The 22372-nt window shown below is 37.0% G+C and overlaps 1 protein-coding gene across 3 annotated transcripts in view; it reads left to right on the plus strand.

Moving 5' to 3' along the window:
• The window catches only part of Ranbp17 (RAN binding protein 17), a 228240-nt gene that overhangs the window by 115706 nt on the left and 90162 nt on the right, over positions 1-22372 (plus strand). For all 3 annotated transcript variants that reach the window (XM_048334124.1, XM_048334122.1, XM_048334123.1), the window contains 4 exons: positions 8404-8477; positions 9877-9957; positions 18112-18175; positions 18266-18374. In XM_048334124.1, coding sequence (XP_048190081.1) covers positions 8404-8477; positions 9877-9957; positions 18112-18175; positions 18266-18374 — 328 coding nt within the window. The remainder of the gene's footprint in view (positions 1-8403; positions 8478-9876; positions 9958-18111; positions 18176-18265; positions 18375-22372) is intronic.

Here is a 22372-nt window from a genome sequence, read left to right on the forward strand (position 1 = left end):
AAGCCTGGATTTGGGCCCAAGTCAGGAATGGAAACCCCACTGGGTGCAAGCAAAAGAGGAAGCATGTTCTTAGCCATGCATCAGTGGAGGCCCCTACTGGGAAAGGGGATTATCACAAGCAGCAGGCAGCCCTGCACCCCAGCCTGCTGAGTTCATGCTTTGTGCCACAGGATGTTGAGCTAAGGAAATGTGAGGCCAAAGTGGTCGCTCCAAGTTTTCTTATACAGTAGCTTATTCAAGCAGATTGGGAAATGCCTCTTAAGAGATTTGTTAGGTACATGTCTTTTTAGCAAGATGGCCACCACAGATGGTGGGTTCAGATACAGTAACTGAAACTAAAATGTAACATTCATACTGATTTTACACTTCCATAGCCTGAGTTCCTCTCATACATTATTCTGTTTTCCACTGAATGAGGACAGCTGATAGCTTGCCTTTTCCACCTTATTTCCATCATAATCATGGTTTTAAACTAAGTTCCATGAAAAGATTTTTCTACCTGATTTCACTCATGTCCTTTTTTTTATAGACAAGATAATGAATTTCATCAAAGTATATTACATGGTATGGAAGAACTAGTCCCCCAATATTGATATAAATCTGTTCAGCATCACTGTATATTTAATGTGCAGTGATGACGCTTGTGGCATTAATTTTCTTGATGTAGTAATGTTAATTGTGATGATCCTTTAGTCTGCTTCAAATATTATTTAAGGAGTTTAGTATCCTTCACTTCCAAATGGTTTGGAGCCAAGTCATTGAATACTCAGTTTCTTTTTCTTCCCTTCCTTCCCTCTGCTACCATCAGCCTTCACTCTGATGGGATCCTTCTTGTAAAAAGTACTGAATTGACCTCAAGGGACTTTTGAAGTCCAAGACAAATAGGAAAATTGTTCTCTTCATAAGAAATGATGTCTTACTCAATTTTAAACTCTCTTCCTAAGAAATATTAATGTTTTCATCATATTGTGTCCTTCTTAGTGACAGATTTTGCTTTTCCAAATTACAGTTTAAAATAAAACGTAATTGGTAAGTCATTTCAATAGATTGAAACAGTAGGTTAAAATTCGTAACAATTTGGAGCCAGGCACTGACTGGTGTGACTCATGCTTGTGATTCTAGCCGATCAGGAGGCTGAGATGTGAAGATTGAGGTTTGAAACCAGCTGGAGCAGGAAAGTCCTTGAGACTCTCATCTCCAGTTAACCACCAAAAAGCCAGAGGTAGAGCTGTGGCTCGAATGATAGAATACTAGCTTTAAGCAAAAAAAGCTCAGGGGCAGCACCCAAAGGGGGGGGAAAATCGTAACAATTTGGGTCAGGAGTTGGTATCAGTTATGTGAGAATAAATCAGTTCAGGGAAGATAGACCGTGTGGTGGCAGAATGCTCTGTAGTTGATTTCCACAGCACTACTACCCTCTGCATTGAGTGTGTGTACAATGCACTAAAACTCTCTGAGAAGTTATAACATCTTAAACATTTATAACAAGCCTACGGGTATTAGCTCACTGTAATTTTCTGAAAATTCATTATCTAAAATCTTAATTCATTATAACATTCCTTATGAAAAACTATAGACCAACGTTTCTCTTATTTTCCTATTTGCACAGAATGAGAGATTCATTGTTCTTTTTAATTTGTTTCATGTGGTGTTTTTGAATACACTTCATAGAGGGCTGTTATTGAATTTCTGTGACTGTCATTATATATCCATACAACCTTTAGGAACTAATATTCTGGGTTTCCCCAGTTCTGTAATCTACTTCAAATTTAAGGATTGATATAATTAGTTTCTTCAGAGTTATGCCCAGAATGTTAGAGACAGTGTTGCAGGCATCCAAGATCAAGGATCAGGATTGGAAAAAAGAAAGTAGTTTTTTAAATTATCATAAAATATGTTTTTGTGCATTAAAGTTACAACTAAATATCTTTTTTTTTTTTGCCAGTCGTGGGCTTGGACTCAGGGCCTAAGCACTGTCCCTGGTTTCTTTCTTTTTTTTTTTTTTTTTTTTTTTGCTCAAGGCTAGCACTCTACCACTTGACCCACAGCGCCACTTCTGGACGTTTTCTATATATGTGGTGCTGGGGAATCGAACCCAGGGCTTCATGTATACGAGGCAAGCACTCTTGCTACTAGGCCATATTCCCAGCCCTTAAATATATTTTTGCTATTTGTTATTTCCTTTTTTTTACGTTTTTTAAAATCTGGTTCCCCTTCAAAACTCTATGCAAGATCATTGAATCTTATAAGTGCTCATAATTATTTGTTGTTGAACTAGTCCAGTAGAGAATGTGAGTCATTGAAACATTGTGTACATTTCCAAATTCTCTTTTCTGACATTTAAAAGAACCTTTATAGTAAGGTGTAAAGGGATAAGAAAACAAACATTAAAATAGTTTTTTCAAGAGGGCTGGGGATATAGCCTAGTGGCAAGAGTGCCTGCCTCGGATACACGAGGCCCTAGGTTCGATTCCCCAGCACCACATATACAGAAAACGGCCAGAAGCGGCGCTGTGGCTCAAGTGGCAGAGTGCTAGCCTTGAGCGGGAAGAAGCCAGGGACGGTGCTCGGGCCCTGAGTCCAAGGCCCAGGACTGGCCAAAAAAAAAAAATAGTTTTTTCAAGAGACACATCTTCTGTAGTGTGTAATGATAATTTCTTATATTTCTAACAATTTTTCAGGAATTAGAGAGATGGGCAACTGATTAAAGCGGGTACTTTTTCTAATTTTCAAGGCAATAACAGTTTTCAAAGACACAGAACTGGAGTTTTTCATCATGAAATTTTGCATGGGTTGTTTTATCCTTTTAACAAATGCAGTTTCTGTAGCTATAACAAGCTATTAACTATATATACATTAAATGTTTCAGAATTATGAATGAGAACTTCAAGTTTTTATTTGTGTTGATGGTTATTTTTATTGTGTGAAAGTCTTGAAGAAAGTCACTTTTTTTTTTTTTTTTTGGCCAGTCCTGGGGCTTGGACTCTGGGCCTGAGCACTGTCCCTGGCTTCTTTTTTTGCTCAAGGCCAGCACTCTGCCACTTGAGCCACAGCGCCACTTCTGGCCATTTTCTGTATATGTGGTTCTGGGGAATCGAACCCAGGGCCTCATGTATATGAGGCAGGCACTCTTGCCACTAGGCCATATCCCCAGCCCAGAAAGTCACTTTTTTAACCTTTCTTCTATTTTGTTTATGTAAAAGATCTTCTCTTGAAAAGGTATTAGTTGATTATTTTAGCAGCTGCTGTGAAGAAGGTGTATGAAAGCTAGGGGGAATAGCAAAGGAAGTAGCATCTGTGAAGGAACAGCTAAGTGCCAGGCTCTGTGTTAGGTGTCAGTATTTGATCTCTAAAAGCCCTTAAAGTAGGTGGAGGAAGATACCATCATCTTCATCCTTCCCTGTTTTACTGACAAGGAAGCCAAGATTCAGAGTCTTTCTAGTTAGTGGCAGATCCAGAATTCAAATCCAGTTATCTTTGGGACCAGAGCCTATACTTGTTAAGTTTATCAAGGCAGTGGCGTTTGCCATCCAGCATATGCTGGAGTAGTGGGGACACATGTATTCTAATGGAAAATTAATACTACAGGGTCATATTCTGGCTTACAGTAGGGGAGTGTGGATTACAGTCTTCTTGCCTGATCTGTGGGAAGAGTTTCTCTGGAAATGTGTAAGCTTTAAAACTACACCTTTCTAAATTACAAAAGTTTGTTAGTCTTCAGTTTTTTGAGTTAAATCTTAAGTATACTATTTTTACAAAATAAGAAAAGTTATTTCAAAACAAATTATGCCTTTACAGTTTATCTTTTTATTAAAAAATTACTATGAATGAAATGGTCCAAAATGTGCATTTTAATATCACTTTTATTCATTTAACAGCTATTTATTAAATGACTGGCTCAGTTGAGATAAAAGAGCATTGCCTCTGCTCTCAGGGAACTGGGTCTTTATGTCTTTATTAGTTTGTCATCTAATAAAGAATAGGTATATTGAAGGAGAGGCGAGGGTGCTTGAAGCCAGCTAAGATCTAGTTTCTAGTTTCAATGCTTGTCTCTGTTTGTTCATTGTCTTCATGATAAATGACCTCACTTCCCCCTCTCCCCCCCCCCCCCCCCCCCCCCCCGTCCTGGGGCTTGGCACTCAGGGCCTGGCTTCTTTTTGCTCAAGACTATCACGCTACCTCTTGAGCCACTTGTGGCTTTTTCTGTTTATGTGGTTCTGGGGAATCAAACCCGGAGCTTCATGCATGCAAGACAAGAAGCACTCTACCGCTAAGCCACGTTCCCAGCCTAGCCTAGCCTATTTTTGAAGAGCATCTAATTATTTAGTCTCTTTCACTCTTACCCCACTCTCCGCCTTCCTCTACTCTCCTCTTTTTTCCCTTTCCCCTTCTTTGTCTGTCTGTCTCTCTGTCTCCAACCTTTCATTCCTGTCCTCTCCTTCCTCTCCCTCCTCTCTCTCCTTTCAGGGCCTTCCACTCTTGTTTGGCCTTCTTGTTCAAGGGTGACACTCTACTATTCGAGACACATCCAGTCCAGCCTTTTGCTGGTTACTTGAGCATGTAATTTCAGATTCTTCTGCCTAGGCTAGCTTTGAACTTAGTTCTTCCAGATCTCAGCCTCCTGAGTAGCTAGGGTTATAGGTATGAGTCCCTGCCACCTAGCTAACTTATTTTCTTGGAGAGTGACAGGGAATTTGAGGGTCTTGCTGTGTAGTCCAGGCTGGACTTGAATTTGTCATCTTCCTGCCTCTGCCTCTTGAGTGCAAAGATTCCAGGCATGTACCACTACACTTGGATTTAGTATTTTTCTTACATTTTTGCTTGTTTCTCATTATGATCAAATTATCTGAATAGATTCTGAAATAAAAGATAGGAATCTATGAACTGAGAGTGAGTTTTTTCTCTTCTTGCATTCCTATGCTAACTTAAGCTTCCTTAAAAGGAATGTAGTGATGTAACTTATTCTTGCCGTCATAAAAATACTTTTAGTAAAGTGGTAAAGGGTAAAAGTTGAAAACTATATATCATATTAAAATTTTCTTTAGAAATTTTCCATTGGCTTGTGTTTTATGATAAAACATCTTTGTAGCTATTTCTTCACTGAGAAGGTTACCTCCCATCCCCAAATTATCTGTGTCTATGTCATAATTAAATTCTAAATGTTAGGGACATTTTCATATTCTACATGTTCTCAGAACTTACAAGGTGCTTTGGAAAATGTGAGTCTTTTAAAAGAAATGCTGTAATCATACATTGATTCTAAATGACCCTGTCACATGTGAAAACAAATCAGATTGTTGCTCTTAATGAGCTTTTCAATTTACTATTCAGTAGATCAGATAAGTGGATTTCAGAGGTAATGATCCTGTTTAGTACTCAAGCTTGACTGTCAGATCCTCTAGTGGAGAGAGATCCCTAAGGACAAAAGCATTGACACAGTTGTAGATGGGATAATGGGAATCAAAGCTAATGGATGATAAAAGGAATGGTGCACGTTACAAGGATAATTGTGGATTAAAGCACTGCCACGTGTCAGTGTTGACTGTTTTTTTTTTCTAGCGTATTATTGGTTCAAATATGATGCTTTGAGAAACTGTTTTGACAGCAGAACACAACAGGCCTGCCTACATAGCTTCCTCCTGTCTTACATGCCAAGTTTTCCTACAACAGGAAAAAATTTCCTGGTAGGAACTATCCTTTTAGAACAGACTCAATTTGTGAATGTTTTAAATGTTAAAAATAAAATCAAATTTTTATTATAATTTTATTAGTCTGTGTTTCATAATTTAAATTCATTGTGGCATAATTTTAGAATAAAATCTAGATTCATTCTGAATATTGTCATTAAGAAGTAACATTTTAAAGTCTTGAAAATGTAAATTTTGATTTTACTAAAGTACAATGTAGCCATTATATGATTCAAAACAGAAGCATTGGCCAGAAAATAACAACAACAAAAGAACAGAAAAGAAAGATAGGAATACAGTAAAAATGAAATAGGCCATGGTTATGTCCTTCCCAAAGACCATTATGTTGAACATGAAATTTATGGCTGACTTTATTTATCTGTGAGGATGATCCTATTTACCTCAGGGAGAGTTTATTCTTTGAGTCCTAGGTTAAGCATGTTCATTCTGCTTTCACCTTTGTGCCTATAATTTATAATGGCAGTCAGAGTTAAGAGCGCATGCGGTGTTCCAGACTTGAGAGCATGCACAGTCTGCACCCCTGCAGAAGAGCAGAGTGGGCAGAGCAAATGATGGGGTCAAGGCCCCATGTTGCCTCATTTTATACACGCATCTGGTTTCTGGTTTGAAAGTTTTACCTCACAAAGGTGTTACTAAAGTAAAGATCAAAGATAGCTGCAATACTCAATAACTGGATGTTCCCCAGGTTAAAATAACAATTCAAGCTTTTCTCTTGTAATGTATAGTTTTCATCTTTTGTCCATGAAGTCTAATGTATGTTTAATAGAAAAAATGTTTTTTATTAGTGGTGTGATAGTCTCATTATAATGTCATCTTAGGGATCCAAACCGTGGCTTGAGCACACATGTGGTATTCACTTAACCAATATTTCCTTATACATGGGACCCAGAGAATAAGGCATAATATCAGCCTTCAGAGTGCTCATGTAGGCTGAGGAAATGGACCCCAAACAGTTAAGAGTGCCCAAAATACCATGGATCAGATGAGGAAACATAAAGGAACGTGCAACCCCGCCTTCCAGGAAGGGCTGCACATCTTCCAATAAATGGCTTGGGAATGGGAATCTGGTAAGAGACGGAAGAAGGCTGAATCTGCAAAAGGAAGATCACATAAGATGTGAAGTTGTATGACAAACCTCAGTAATCCTTCAGTGTTGGGTTGAAGTTGAGGAAAATGTTGGAAGATGAAGTGTGGGGAGCCAAGTTGTGATACGTTTTGTATGGCATAAATCACATCAAGATCAGCTTCTCTGATTGATCCAGTTTGGATACTTCTATCCAGGATAGATTTGGACAGTGGTGAACTAAGGGAAAAGTTCTCCTTCTATATGTTTTTCTACCTTCAGCTGTCTTTGTGTTACAGTTCCTGGTCACTGAGGACTCCTGGTAACTAACTACCCTAGTTCTCTCCCATATGACCACTCTTCAAAAGGAAAGCCTACTCTCAGGCAAGATCATAGCTATGTCATCATTGAAATGCTCTTTCTGGAGGGTTTAGTAGTTAACAAAAGAGGCAACAGAAAATCACTGTTTTCTTTTCTCTTTCCACCTTTGAGTCCCCGCCCCCAATACCCAACCCTTTATTCCTCTCATTCATTCTACCAGCCTGATGAATAGGCCTCCAGCAGAGTCAGGTTGAAAGCCTTGTAACCCAAGCTTCTGATCCGAATGCTGTTTAAAAATCTAGTACAAGATTTCTGTAATGAACAGCTTCCCTCTCCTGTGTGACCTGTAGCTCTGCGTGATTTATGGTGCCTTATTATCACCCTTATCACCTATGCAATATATCAGACTGGTGCTTAAACAGGGAAAAGAGGACAGAGTAGAAACTAAGTTGCCATACAAACAGAAGGAGGTGAGGACACAGTCACAGGGAGAACACAGATCACCAAAGAGAAATCCCATAGAGTTGGTGTCTGGCAGGGATAAGCTGTGATCACACCTGAACATCAGCCAGTATGGAGGTATTCACATCCTCAGCATTGCCAGGCTGTTAGGGAATGTTCTTTGTCTGCCTGTATTGTATTTTCCTACTTGAAGTGGGGTATATGCATTGAGACTTCAATATTGCACCCCCAAATTCTGCAGCCTGCACCTCCCTAATTGGAAGCTTGATGCTTTTAAGAAAATTCTTGAGCTTGGGATTTTGGTTCCAGCACTAAAAGTAAGACGCACCAATACATAGAGATGGAGCAATTTAAAGATTATTTAAGGAGAATATCTGTAAGTTATTTAACTTGTTATTGCTTTAGAATCTCCAGTTTTCAACTGCCATCTATACTTTGGAGTTAGTTGCTGTTTTGCTAGGACCTAAGCAAAAGGGCTTTGAATGTTTTAAATGTTGGAGTCGTTTGTTGAGGCTCTCTGCTTTTTAGCCCTTTGCACACCAGCTCCTTTCTTCAAGAAAGGAGTATTTTACCACTGAGGAAAAGAAATTATGTCATTTGGTGGGAATCAAATGAGTGTGTGGTTGTGTGTGTTTATATATTTGTTTGTATATTTCAAACCAAGAGGGATACTTTTTGAAAGGCAAAGTTAAATTTTAAAATTATAAATTAATAATCCTTTATTAACTCTCAGCTCTCCTTAATTCAATGTGGATACAACAATGTACTATGTCTTATACATGTTTTATTTGCTGTTTTGGAAGGATACATTAAGGATTAAGCTTTTAACAGTGACATTTTTCCTTGCAGGTATACGCTCGTATGTCAGAAGTCTTAGGAATAACTGATGACAACCATGTTTTAGAAACATTCATGACAAAAATGTAAGTTACTGTTTTGGTTTCTAACTTTTCTGTGTTTTAAATCTTAATAGATCATGTCATTTTACTTGAATCTTTTTATAGATAATACTTTTGTGTGTGTATGCTAATACTGGAGCTTGAACTCAGGGCCTGGGATAATCCCTGAACTGTTTTGCCCAAGGCTGTTGCTCTACCATTTAAGCCACAGCAGTACTTGAAACTTTTTGGTGGTTAACTAGAGCTTTTCATGGACTTTCCTTCCCCAGCTAGCTTCAAACTGCAGTCCTCAAATCTCAGCCTCCTGAGTAGCTAGGATTATAGGCATGAGCCACTGACATCCAACCCAGATACTACTTTTCAATAAAACTTTAAATATTTGTTTTAATTCTTAGAGTGTTTGTTAAGCTATCCATACAATAACAGAACATGGTTTAAACAAATACTGACTCTTTGAGTCAGTTGGACAGCTCTCTCTCGCTCTCGCTCTCTCTCTTCAGTTAAAAGCAAACACTTTATTTTAGGAGCCAACTGAAGAGCTTATTGAAACCTGGAACCATGATTTCTTTCTTTTTTTTTTTTTTTCTCAGTTGTAGGGCTTGAACTCAGGGCCTAGATGCTGTCCCTGAGCTTTTTTGCTGAAGGCTAGCTCTCTTCCACTTTGAGCCACAGCTCCACTTCCAGTCTTCTGGTGGTTAATTAGAGAAAAGAGTCTCACAGACTTAGGCTGGCTTTGATCAACAATCCTCCTGAGTTGCTGGGATTACAGACCTGAGCCACTGGTGCCTAGCTCATGGTTTCTTTAAGACAGATACTTGTTAGTTTCAACCCGAAGCCATGCTATGAGAGACCTATTCATGGTACTTCTCCTTAAATTAGCCTTAAAATGCTAGCAGAATTAACTGAGTTCTAATCATAGACATACCTTTATATATTTAGCTTAAATTTGTATGCCTCTACTTGTCACCCCCACTATATATGTTTAACAGATAGGTAGCACTGTCTTGCTTAAAGACAGCAAAGGTGCATAAACAATCCACAAGAAGTGAGTTCTGGAGTCACAATGTGATCATTCTTTTTTTTCTTTTTTGGCAGTAACCATTAGCCTCTATTTGACTTCCTTTGCATTTCTTGCCTTTATTATCTATTTGTCTTGGTTACAAACAGTGTTTCTTGGAAAAAGGTTTTTTAACTTATAAATCTAAGTTTATGCAATTCTACACCATTGGGAGAGCAGTGTTGAGTATGGATTGATTACGCAAAATTTAAATGTGCTAGAAAATAATTTTTAATGTCCTATTGGAAGTTGAGCCTGCTTTTCATTTTATGATTTAGGTAATTAATTTACATAAATTTATGTGTTTCTATGATTCTCCCTGTATAGGCAAACATATATAATATAAATTTTTTATTTTATATTTAGTGTTACAAATCTTAAATACTGGGGAAGATGTGAGCCTGTAATTTCCAGGACTCTTCAATTCCTAAATGACCTTTCTGTTGGATATCCTTTTCACTGTGTATCTGATACTATATGTTAACAGCTGGTAACCAAGTTCTAATAGCCAGGTATTTTGCTTATTTATGCTTTTGCAGGTTTTTTTTTTAAATGAGAAGTTTTTTCACTTAGCCTTATATATCAGTACATGTTTTTGAAATTTTGTAATAGCTGTCATACTATGGAGCATTTTCGAGTCATAATTGAATTTATATAGCCCTTAGTTTTGTTCATGTTCACCCAGGTTAACAGTAAAGAAGTCCTTGATAGTGCATAACTATCCAAAACTCTTTTTCTTTAAGAAAACATGTAGCTAGTTTTAAGAAGGTCAGAATGTTTTAAAAATATTATAAACATTGTTTTTCTAACAGCAACTACATTATATGTAATGCAATATATTTTATACACTATATATAATTCTAAAGTTGAAAAGAACACCATTTGCATGAGATGAGGGGCACAAAAGAGTAACAGGAAGAAAATAATAGGCTTTTTGATTACATCTTTAATAGTCTTATCAAACCAGCATTCTATCAACTCTTAAGCTTTCCTGTTACATATTGTGTTCATATTTCTTCGTCTAGCAGATTCCTAAGACTCAGACCCCATCCTTCTTTCTCACTAGGTAATACTTGGTAGATACCATTTTTATATTTCTACCATTGAGAAAGAACTGTGTAGATCATCTTTTATACATTAGCTATCAAACATATAGGTGTTGTGAAAACTAAATGTTGTTTTAGTTAATCATTAGCTCGAGCTGATATTTTAATATAAAACAAAACTCTGAAAATGGGTGACTTTGAATAGAAACTTAATGTAGGTTCATTCCAGGAATGTGTTTGTATTCGTTAAGTTTAAAATTGTGTTCTTTGGAAAACCATAAAAGATTTCCAAAGTATTAGACACCCACTTTTGTGCTGGAATTTAATATGCAACTTTTTATTGGAAAATAATCGTCCTTGTCTGGCGAAATCCACCATGCAATATTTCTGTTAGTAGGTATAATGCAATAAAGACAGGGAGGGCTATTTATCACTACAAATTTTGAGGATTTCAGGATTCTTTTTATTATTTTAATATATTTCTTTGATATTAAATCAGAAAAATGATAAATTACACCTGTCCAGGCTGTTTTTCCTTTTTACTGGAAAATGATGTACAACCCAATTCCAGTGGTCATTTTGGCTTTTTAAGATATGTATTTTTTTCTTATTAAAAAAAGAACTCAACCTGTATTTTTTCTTACAATAATGCTGAAATATACTCTATTTCTAACATATGAAGTGGTTTATAAGTACTCACTAGTATTGCAAACTCTGGCCTTCTCACAATGAATTACTTTGAGAGCATATTATCTAGAAAGAAATCTTGGTTATTTTATAGCACATATCTATTGCTTAGATTTACTCTACTTTGGGGTTGAAATGGATGTTTAATGTAAAATTAATTTGATTTGTATTTTAGTATAATTTGCATAATGCATAATTTATTTGTATCTGCTATTTAATGTCCTTTTCTACTATATATTTTAATTCAAATATTATAACCCTTTATTTCATAAACTGTTTTTCCTTTTGAACACTTCAAGTTAATAAAAAATCTTATTTTCTGAAAACTTATTAGATAGAAGTTAAAAGGCTGTAACATTTTAAACCAACAGATATGGTTGATTTGACATAGGTGCATTGATTTATATTTTTTAACAATTATTTCAAGTTTGCATATTTAGAAATACATATTAGCTCAATTTGATTTCAGTGCTCAGTTATTTGAATTATAAATCATTATGTCCCTTCTAGCTGGTCATTCGTGAAATATCTTTGAGTTCATTTACATAATGGAATATGTGAGTGGTGTATCTATTTCAGTGCAGTTGCAGCTTACCTAATGCATGTTTTGTTGATTTCAATCAATTTCTTTTTCTTTTACATTTTCTTTTTATTGTCAAAGTAATGTACAGAGGGGTTACAGTTACATACATAGCAGTGAGTACATTGCTTATCAAACTTTTTACCTCCTCCTTCGTTTTTTTCCCCACTTTCCCCCTCCCCAGTTTCCTCCTCGCCCTCCCCTGAGATGTACAGTTGGTTTACAGCATATTGTCTTGTAAGTATTGCTGTTGGATTGGTTCACCTTTTACCCTTCGTCTCTCCATTTCTTTGTGATGTATTTTATAATCTTGATTTTAAAGCAATGTGTTATTTCTGTATTAGGATGACATTCTCCAGCAATAGAAAGTTACTTGTGATTAAAAAAAATAATGAATTTATTGGCCTCTGTTAATGGAAATATATTTCCTTTTTTTTTTTTTTCTTTTTCTAGTCTTGGGGCTTGAATTCAAGGTCTGGGCACTGTCCCTGTGCTTCTCTGTGCTCAAAGCTACTGCTCTGCCACTTAAACCACAGTGCCACTTCCAGTTTTTTCTGAGTAGTTTATTAGAGATAAGAGTCTCACACACTTTCCTGCTTTGGCTGGCTTTGAACCTGTATCCTCAGATCTCAGCCTCCAGAGTAGTTTAGGATTACAAGTGTGAGCCACAGGCACCGTCTAGAAATCTACTTCTATGTTAATATTCAAGACATTTTTATTTAAAATATTAGTAACAAAAGCCATGCTACATTATTACTATGAAATGTTCAAATGTTCCATGTTGCTTTAAAGTGCATATCTTCAGATAGTTTTAGTTTGGTTTTTTGTTTTTCTTCTGATCTGCTTCAGGTGAAAGTTATGCAGTGTTTATGGCATCCAGCTCCAGTCTCTCTGTTTTGGTGCTCTTTTATCTGACTGGAAATTGAAATTGAAAAATAACATCCTTTTCAGGAATTGCTGAGAAGCCTGCAGCTGCCTTAAAGCAGAGCAGTTTCAAGTTTTAGTGCACATTAGAAAGTGATGAAGAGGCACCTTGCTAGGTAGGCTCTCCTCCTCAGAGCCACTGCTCTGAGAGAATCACTGCTGCAGCCTGAGATTCTGCCTTGTCACAGGTGGCATGGGCTCACACCACCGGTGGCATGGGCTCACACCACCTGTGACAAGGCAGAATCTCAGTGCCTTTAGGTAAATAAAAAACAGACGAGGTACTTCCCTCTGACACCTCCACCTCCTTGTTGGATTTGACGGCATTCAAACCAGGCCAACTTGGCACATTAGAATCGATTTGTCTCATTCTCTGGACAGTATCGTGGTGACTTGGAAGCCACCATGACCCCAGAGTTGCAGCTTGCTATGTTTCATTCTTCCCTATTGCTCACACTACTGTAATTTTAAATCCAGTGACCTTTTTGTTAGGGATTTTATATCATCCTATCAGATTGATTGCACAGTGCATATATAATGCATTTAAAGAATACATTTGAAGTTGGGCACTGGTGGCTCATGCCTATAATCCTAGCTACTCTGAAGACTGAGATCAGAGTAGGTTTTTCTAACACACACAGTGCTGAAGTAGCTCTGCAAGGGCCAGCCCTCCACTGTTGACACCCAGTGCTTGGAGTCTAACCTTCTCTCAAATAACAGTATTTTCTTTGTCTAACTGGGGAAGAGTGAGACTGCTGAAGTAACTAGAGCAAGGAAGCAAGCTGCAGGGAAGACTGGAAAGAGAATAAGGAGCATCAGACCCATCAAATCAAGTGATTTGTTTTAACTGCTGAAAAAGAAAAGGAAAATGCTGAATCGCACCCTAAACACAGTTGTCCATTAATGATTATTTAAAAGTTTTCTTTTGCAAAACAGTTGATCAATATTTCTTCTACAAGTTATTAATTACTCCAATTTATAGCAGCAATGTGTTTCACTTTGGGTTTCAAACACATAATAATGAGGAAGAAGGTTTCCTATCAGGCCCTCTATGGGCCTCATGCTGTTGCTCAAAAGTTTGAGAAAAGACAGAATATGTTTGGCTTTTTAAAAACCAACTTCCCTCCCCCCCACCAAAAAAAAAAAAACCAATAGTGTATAAGCTGGTGGCTCACTCCTGTAATCCTAGCTACTCAGGGAGGTGAGATCTGAGGATTGTAGTTTAAAGCCAGCCTGAGCTGGAAAGTCTGTAAGACTCTTACCTCCAGTCAACCACCAGAGAACCAGAAATGACACTGTGGCCCAAAGTGATAGAGCACTAGCTTTGAGCAAAAGTTTAGGGTCAGTGCCCAGGCCCTGAGTTGGAGCCACAACCATCTCTCCCCTCCCCCCCACACTCCCGAAAAAAAGAAACTGAAGAAAAAAAAAGTTGTACAGCAATTAATCAATTTATTCAAACTCATTTTTTAACTTTATCGATACTTTTATACTTGGCAATTCTCAGGACTAATGACTTCTTTATGTTATTACATAAACACCTACATAATTCTGAGGGCCTAGTACAAGGAACTGTAGGTTCCCTAGTTAAACACTACTAAGAATTTCAAGACCCCATCAGCAGAGTCTTAAACCAAGATCCGATCTTGGTTTAAACCAAGGCCATATCTGCCTTCCACCCTGTGCAAGGTGCAGCTCACACACCTGGGAAGCTGGCCCACATTGTCTGTGATAAAAATAAGTCCTTCCAGTTAGTTTCAGAGTAATTCTCTAAGGTTTTGAGACTGTTCCTTTTCCCACACATGTATCAGAACCTATTTACTAGCTTATATCAGTTTTGGGGTTTTTTTGTTTTGTTTTCTTTTTGCAAGCCAAAGAATCTGTTCCCATCCAAGCTACCTGATTACTATGTTTATTTCATTTTCAACTCCATACTTTTCCAGAGTCCGTTTGTCTTTGCTTTGCTTCTTGGTTTTTAGCACAACTAGATCTGTATCTTTATCTAGTTTTGACATCAATAGTGATCTTAAACTTAATTCCATACTCACCTTAATAATTTTTACTAGCCCAATGTCAATTAACATTATTTCTTTTTTTTTCTCAAATTTTTATTATCAAACTGATGTACAGAGAGGTTACAGTATCATACGTTGGGCATTGGATACATTTCTTGTACTGTTTGTTTCTTTTTCTTTACTTTCTATAAATTTAACTCCCATAAGTTATGTGCTAATTTTTCTATATGTTAAAAATAATTGGCACTGTAATAATTGGGGCGTTGTAATGGGGCTCCTTTAAGTGAGCCCCTTTAATTCAAAGTTATCTAGCTATAGCCAATGAGCAGGCTATTAAGTTTACAGAACAGTTTTGCATGTTTTTGATGGTTCATTGGAGATAAGAGCCTTACAGACTTTTCTGCCCAGGCTGGCTTTTAAACGGGGGTCCTCAGATCCCATCCTCCTGAGTAACTAGGATTACAGTCATGAGCCACCAGCACCTAGCCAAAACATTTTTTAAAGTACTAAGTAATGTGCACAACCAGATATCCTACTGTGTCTTTAACCTTACCTACAACTTTCTGGATGTGATAGGAATCAGAAAAGAGCAAACGATAAGAAGTGAGGCGAAGATGTAGAACCATGAAGGATGAGAGTAAAATTGTGTATGTTACAGGAAGTACCTGGCAATAAACAATAGCAGTGATGCTTTTTTGAATGTTAAAATGCATTGCTTTATTTAATAAATACCACCATCTCCAGATGTTTGTGACCACCCTAAAGAAAACTAGTTCTCGCACACACTCCTCAGGCATACTTCTGTTAGCACTTCCTATCAAAAGAAATGCTAGTTCGATTCTTTGGTTTTTTTTCTCTGTCAACCATAGAAAAATATTCTCATAGTCTTAGCTACTGTGCTGTTTTTATAACAGGCCTAGGTAAGAAAGTTTACTCTCCTACTCTGTACCCCCTAATTCAGATCTTTACCAAATTCTTTAGACCCTTGCTTCACAAGATTATCCCTCAAGTGTTATTTAGATGCCATCCTATCTCTCTCAAAAGACTACATCTCTCCCACTTGTTATTTAGGCCAAAGTAAAATTAGGTCTTTTACAAGTACTTGACTTACTGAGTTCCTGTAACTAATTTCCTGGCACTACTCAACCACAGTTTGTACTTTATATTTGGACCAAGAAAATCTGATTTACCTTCCCCTTCTTATGTTGTACTGAATCACCACATGTGCCATAAAGCCATCCTGAAATACTTACAATCCTTAGTCCTTTAGTGCTTACTATATAGTAGTTAATATATAGTAATTCCTTCCATTCTCATTCCACTCTCTTCTCTCATTCTTAATGTTCATAAGCACTATGTCCTTACCTATAGATCTTAAATGTGAATGTACTATAGTATGTTTGTCAGACAGACTTGGATGTAAATCTTGACTCTGCTTTTTTCCCATGTGTGACCTTTACTGAATCCTTTTACTATTAAGGACTCCTAATAGTGTTGCTGTTATTACAGCTATTTGCTGTGCTTATTGCTATGAGCTACAGGCTATCATTTCATCCAGTGCTCCCACCCATTTCAAATGGCACAACTTATGAGAACCCTAGTCTCTTAGAGAAGAATAAAAGTTAAAGGTCATAACTGGGTCCATTTGCCTTTTTCTTTTTAACATTACTGATCTTCTTAAAGCCATACTGGCTTTGAACTGAATTCTTATAGGGAAATGTAAGTATTCAGATGAATTCACAATCTCTCCTTTATTGAAAAGATAAAAATCCTTAATTGCTTTTTTCTTTAGAATGTAATTAAAAGGCAGTGAGTCTGGCCTTGGTACAAAGTGCACAGATGCAGTTCTGCAGAAAATGTGTGTTTGGCAGACGAGATCCTTCCTGTGAATGTTGCGTTTATTGCTTCCATAAATATTCTATTGTCAAAACATGACTTGCTGTTTATTAACATCACTGACAGGAAGATTCCTGTTAATGGCAGTATTTATATTACCCATAGACCCTGTCACTTTTAACTTAGCAATTTTAAGAGAATTGTATTTGGTAATTACTTAAGATATTTTGAAGTTTATTGATCCTTACCCCTGTTTAACTGAGTGAAGTCTGAATGGCAGTCCTTCTGCCCAGTGATTGATGATTATGAAAAATCATCAGATGTGCATCTTTAGATGCAGGAGAAAACTTGCTGCCTGTTCTTGTTGTCCTTCAACCTGCCAGAAAGACTCAGTGCCTGAGTGCCTGCTAGAACAGTGCACTTAGGAAAGTGCATGAGTGCTGTCCCTACTACTAGAAAGCATAGGTGCATGTATACAGTTACTGTGTAACTGTAATGGTCACATCACACGACCTACATTACATCTAAGTCACACGAATGTTTCTCTTGAGCTTCGCTTTTCTCATCTACAGAATATTAATAATAAATAATGTTCAACCATGTTATTGTAAAGGTTGGGTGAAGTAATATTTAAGAAGCCTTCTACTTAAGCACTTAAAAGCATTAATTCTTTTTCATTGTAAAGGTGATGTACAGAGGGGTTACAGTTGCATAGGTAATGTACTGTGTACGTTTCTTTTTGAACAGTGTTATCCTGTACCTCCCTTCCCCCCCCCCCGGCCAGAAGTATTAATTCTTTAAGCTATCCTTCAACATTTAGTGGTACAATTTTCTTTATCCTCAAAACCGTATTCTGATCTTAAATTTCTGCTGAGTTCATTTGTCTCTTTCCTTTTGTGTGTTGCAGTATTGGAATTTGAACTTATGGCCTCTGGTATACTACCACTTGAGCCATACCCCAGATCTTTTTGCTTTTATTTTCTAGGTAAAGCCTTAAGCTCCTACTGCACCCCCATACCCAGTCTTGGATCGCAATCCTCTGATCTATACCACCTGCATAGCTGGGGTTGCAGGTGTACACTACCACACCTTGCCCTGATTGTTTCTTAAAATGGAATGATTGTCTTTAAGAATTGCCTATTATAGGTCTTTTATAATTATTTTACCATGAAATAACATTAAGTAAAAAGAAATTTCTGGGTTACACTCAAAGAGTAGAGAGGGTCAGTTTTAATTTTCTACTTTCACGACTTTAATAGTAAAAGAGTCCTTGTCTTAATTATAAAATCCATTCTTCTTTTCTATAACTAGAATATGTATAAGATGGAAAAGTAATTGCACTAGTTAATAATGTATTATTCTTAACAGGATGGAAGACACTTTTACAGAATACTGTTAGAAATAATAATTATTCTTCATAAATAAAAACTGATGCCATTGTAGTTCAGTGTTATTTTGTGATTTATTATATATTGATATGACAAATTATTTTCTTAGATTCCTTAACTTCTATTACCTATATTCTTTTAAAAAAACTTGTGAAAATAGATGCTGTGAAATTCATGCTAAAAAACCACACGGTAAGTGTTGATTGTTAATGAATGACCAGAATTTTTTGGATAGTTTAGGTCAACCATTAGTAATTTTGGATGCTCTTTTGCTTTTGTTAGAGTGAACACTTCCCCTTTCTTGGTATCAGTGACAGTTACAGTCTCAGTGACTTCAGGTGCCGAACAACCTTCTACACAGCCCTCACTCGTCTTCTGATGGTAGATCTAGGTAAGGTGATGAATCTAAGCTCAACAGGGAGCAGCAATACGCTTGTGTAAATAAAGGAGCAGAATACTAGTGCTTAGAGCTTTTAACTTAGAATTTGCTGTCTTAGACAGTTTTCTGTGACTTTCTAAGATTTGAAAGTTCACTAGTTAGTATCAAGACAAATCTTTGTACCTAGGAGGTAAATGTCATTTCAAGTAGTATTTGCCTTAGCATTTATTTCTCTGACCCCTTGATTTTAATTTCTGAATCTAGAAACAGTCTTAAACACTGAAAAGTTTCATAGGGTATTTTTATAGTGGCATTTTAAATAGAGAAAAGAATACGAAAATGATTTTGATGTCCACCAGTAAAATTATAGCACATGTACTTAATGGAATGGTCTGTGGTGCTTAAAAATGGTCATTTGGGGCTTTGGAGTGTGGTTCAGTGGTAGAGCACTTGCCTAGCATACACAAGAACCAGCACCAGGGCAGGGTGGGGATGGTTTTAAGATGGTACAATATATGAACTTTTCTGTCATAACATTAAGGGAAAAGGTGAGGTGTTAACCTGTGCAAATGGAGTGCCTATGTCTATTAGGGAAAAATACATCAAAAGACTGAAGTGATATTGTTAACAAGTGCTACGTAGTTAGTGTAAACCTTGTGGAAAACAGTATAGAAGTCCTTTAAAGATTAAAAGTACGACTTTGTTATGACCCAGAAACCCCACTACTAGATACAGACATCAAAAAGGAAGTGAAGTTAGTCTGTAAAAGAAACATCTGCATTCCCTTGTTCATTGCAGAACTGTTTATAACAGCCAAGAATAGGATCAACTTAATTATCTTAGAGGATGAATGGATAAAGAAAATGTGGTGGGGGCTGGGGATATAGCCTAGTGGCAAGAGTGCCTGCCTCGGATACACGAGGCCCTAGGTTCGATTCCCCAGCACCACATATACAGAAAACGGCCAGAAGTGGCGCTGTGGCTCAAGTGGCAGAGTGCTAGCCTTGAGCGGGAAGAAGCCAGGGACAGTGCTCAGGCCCTGAGTCCAAGACCCAGGACTGGCCAAAAAAAAAAAGAAAAAAGAAAATGTGGTGGTATGTTCACATAGGATTACTATACAGCCACTTAAAAATGAGGAAATCCTGCCATTTGAACACTGCAGATTAACCTGGATGTCATCATGGGAAGGGAAAAAGGCCAGGCAGAAATAAAAATTCATATAAACTAACTCATAGGATTTAGAAAGGTTGATCTCATTAGAATTAGAATAGGATGGTACTTAACAGGAGCTAGAGAAGTTGTTCAGGGAGGTGATGTTGTCAGAGTTTTGATATAAACATTCAAATATTAAGGAATAAAATTCAAGAGGTCTATTGTAAAATGAAGTGGTAAGTAGTAACAAAATATACTCTTGAAGAACATTAAGTATCCTCACAAAATGTAAAATAATGCATATGTTAATTATAATGCTGGATCTAGTCATTTCACAGTGTTGCAAATGGTGAGTACATAATAGCTGCCAATTAAAAATAATAACTTTTGTCTTTGGGTGACATAGCTATGGACACTATAGATCATTTCTCCCATTCTAAGTAATTGAAGTTTTATTTAATGTATTGCTTTTATAATGGTAAAATAACAACATTGCATAATGTTTAAATCATGTTAAATATTTTTATCTTCTTTAGTATTGCTGGTGATAAAACCTAATACCTTGTACGTATTAGGCAAGCATTCTACAACTAAGCCACATCTCTATTCCTTGCCCAACATTGAACTTACCTGTTTCATTAAAAATTTGTCATTTCTCTGTGGTAAAATTTTTGGAATTCTTTTCTTCTAAAGGGCTTTGTTTGTTCATTTGTTTGATACTGAAAGGGTTAAGCTCAGAGAAATGTATTAAGCAGGTGGTCTGCCACTGGAGCCATGCCTCCAGCCCTTTTTGCTTTAGCTGTTTTTAGGATAAGGTCTCATAGTTTTGTCCGGGCTGGAACGCAATTCTCATATCTGTGTTTCCCATGTTCATTACAGGGGAGAGCCACCAAACTCAGCCCTTTCCAGGTTTTTTCTTGGAATGTATTTATAACATAAATAACACATTAGAACTTCTTACTCAAGTTTGACTACAACTAAATAACCACAGGCCAACTTTTCCGTCTCCTTTCCCCGTTTCTTTTTTGTGCCAGTACCGGACTTGAACTGACAGCTTCACACTCTCACTTGGCTTGAACTCAAAGCTCACAATCTCTCTTAACTTTCTTGTTTATAGCTAGTACTCCAGCTCTAGAGACATACCTTTCTTGTTTATAGCTAGTACTCCAGCACTAGAGACATGCCTCCAGTCTGGCTTTTTGCTAGTTAATTAGAGATCGTTTTCACAGACTTTTTGGCCTGACTAGCTCTGAACTGACATCCTCCAGGTCTTTAGCCTTTTGAGTAGCTAGGATTAAAGGCATGAGCCACCAGTGCCTACTTCCCTCTTTTTCTATACTGTCCCCAGCCTCTATAACGACCATTCTGTTCTCAACTCCTATGAGATAAGTTTTTTCTAGATTTTACATGGGAGTGAGATCATGCAATACTCCTCTTTCTGTGCCTGCCTGATTTCACTTAACATAATAACTTTCAGTTCCATCTCCATTGTCACAGATGACAGAATTTGATTCTTCTATAGCTTACATACCAAATTTTCTGCTTACTTACCATATTTTCTTTATCCATCAGTTGCTTGGTATGTAGGTTGCTTCTATTTGTTGGCTGCTGTGATTAATGCGGCAGTGAATATGGGAGTGCAGATGTTTTTCTTTGACAGACTGACTTTATTTTCTTTGGGTATATTCAGTAGTCGAATCACTAGGTGACATGGATAGGATATGCTAATTCACATTGCCTCCAATTTACAAGAGTTCCCTTTTCTTCACATCCTCACCAGCATTTGATCTTTGTCTTCCGGATAATAAGCATTTTATAAGGGTAATATCATGGATCATGGTTTTGATTTGTATTTCCTTGATGACCAGTGATATTGAACATCTTTTCATATACCTGTTGTCCATTTATATGTCTTTTGAGAAATAGCCATTTAAATCTATTACCCATATTTTAAATATCAGGCTTTTTGTTTTGTTTTGTTTTTTGCCAGTCCTGGGGTTTGAACTCAGAGCCTGAGCACTGTCCCCTGGCTTCTTCCCACTCAAGGCTAGCACTCTACCACTTGAGCTCCAGCGCCACTTCTGGCTTTTTCTATATATATGTGGTGCTGAGGAATCGAACCCATGGCTTCATGTATATGAGGCAAGCACTTTACCACTAGGCCATATTCCTAGCCCCTAAAATCAAGTTTTTGTTTTCAGTTGTTTTACCCTTGAGTTTTTAAAGCTCCTTATATTTTGTACATATCAACCTTTGTCAGAAAAAAAAATACCTTGTAGATATTTTTCTCCTGTTCTTTTGGGTTTCCTTGTACTTGGTTAATTGTACATAAGCTTTTTATCTGAAATAAGCCATTTGTCTTTTTTATTCTTGAGATCTTGTGATTTTTGGGGTCTTATTTAAAAAAATCCTTGTCTAGTTTTAGTTTACTTTATTATTTTTTTTTTGTGAAAAGCTAAGATTAGTAATAAGTGTCCACAAGTACACAGGGTCTGGGGATGGCACCTGAGCCTTTCTGTGACCACATCACTTTGGATTCCCATCTCATATTTGAATACTGCAGGCTAGATCAGCCAGCTGTAGACACAGAAGAGAGTTTAATCAACAGTAACATCATCTTCAGAGAATATAATACTATTTTCTTTCTCTCTCTTGCAATATATTGACTGATCTAGCAAGTTAAACATGATTTTTTAAACGTGATTATAGAAAAAGAAAGAATTAGGTTTTACTTTTCACCGAAAGAAAACACTGGACCTTGAGATGGGAAGGTGACTAAACCCCTTCATCCTCCACACACATTACTTCCATGCACTTCCATGGAATAAACCACCAGAAAAACAAACAGTTAAAAGTGG

This window comes from Perognathus longimembris, chromosome 25, assembly GCF_023159225.1.
Source record: "Perognathus longimembris pacificus isolate PPM17 chromosome 25, ASM2315922v1, whole genome shotgun sequence".
Classification (NCBI taxonomy): Eukaryota; Metazoa; Chordata; class Mammalia; order Rodentia; family Heteromyidae; genus Perognathus; species Perognathus longimembris.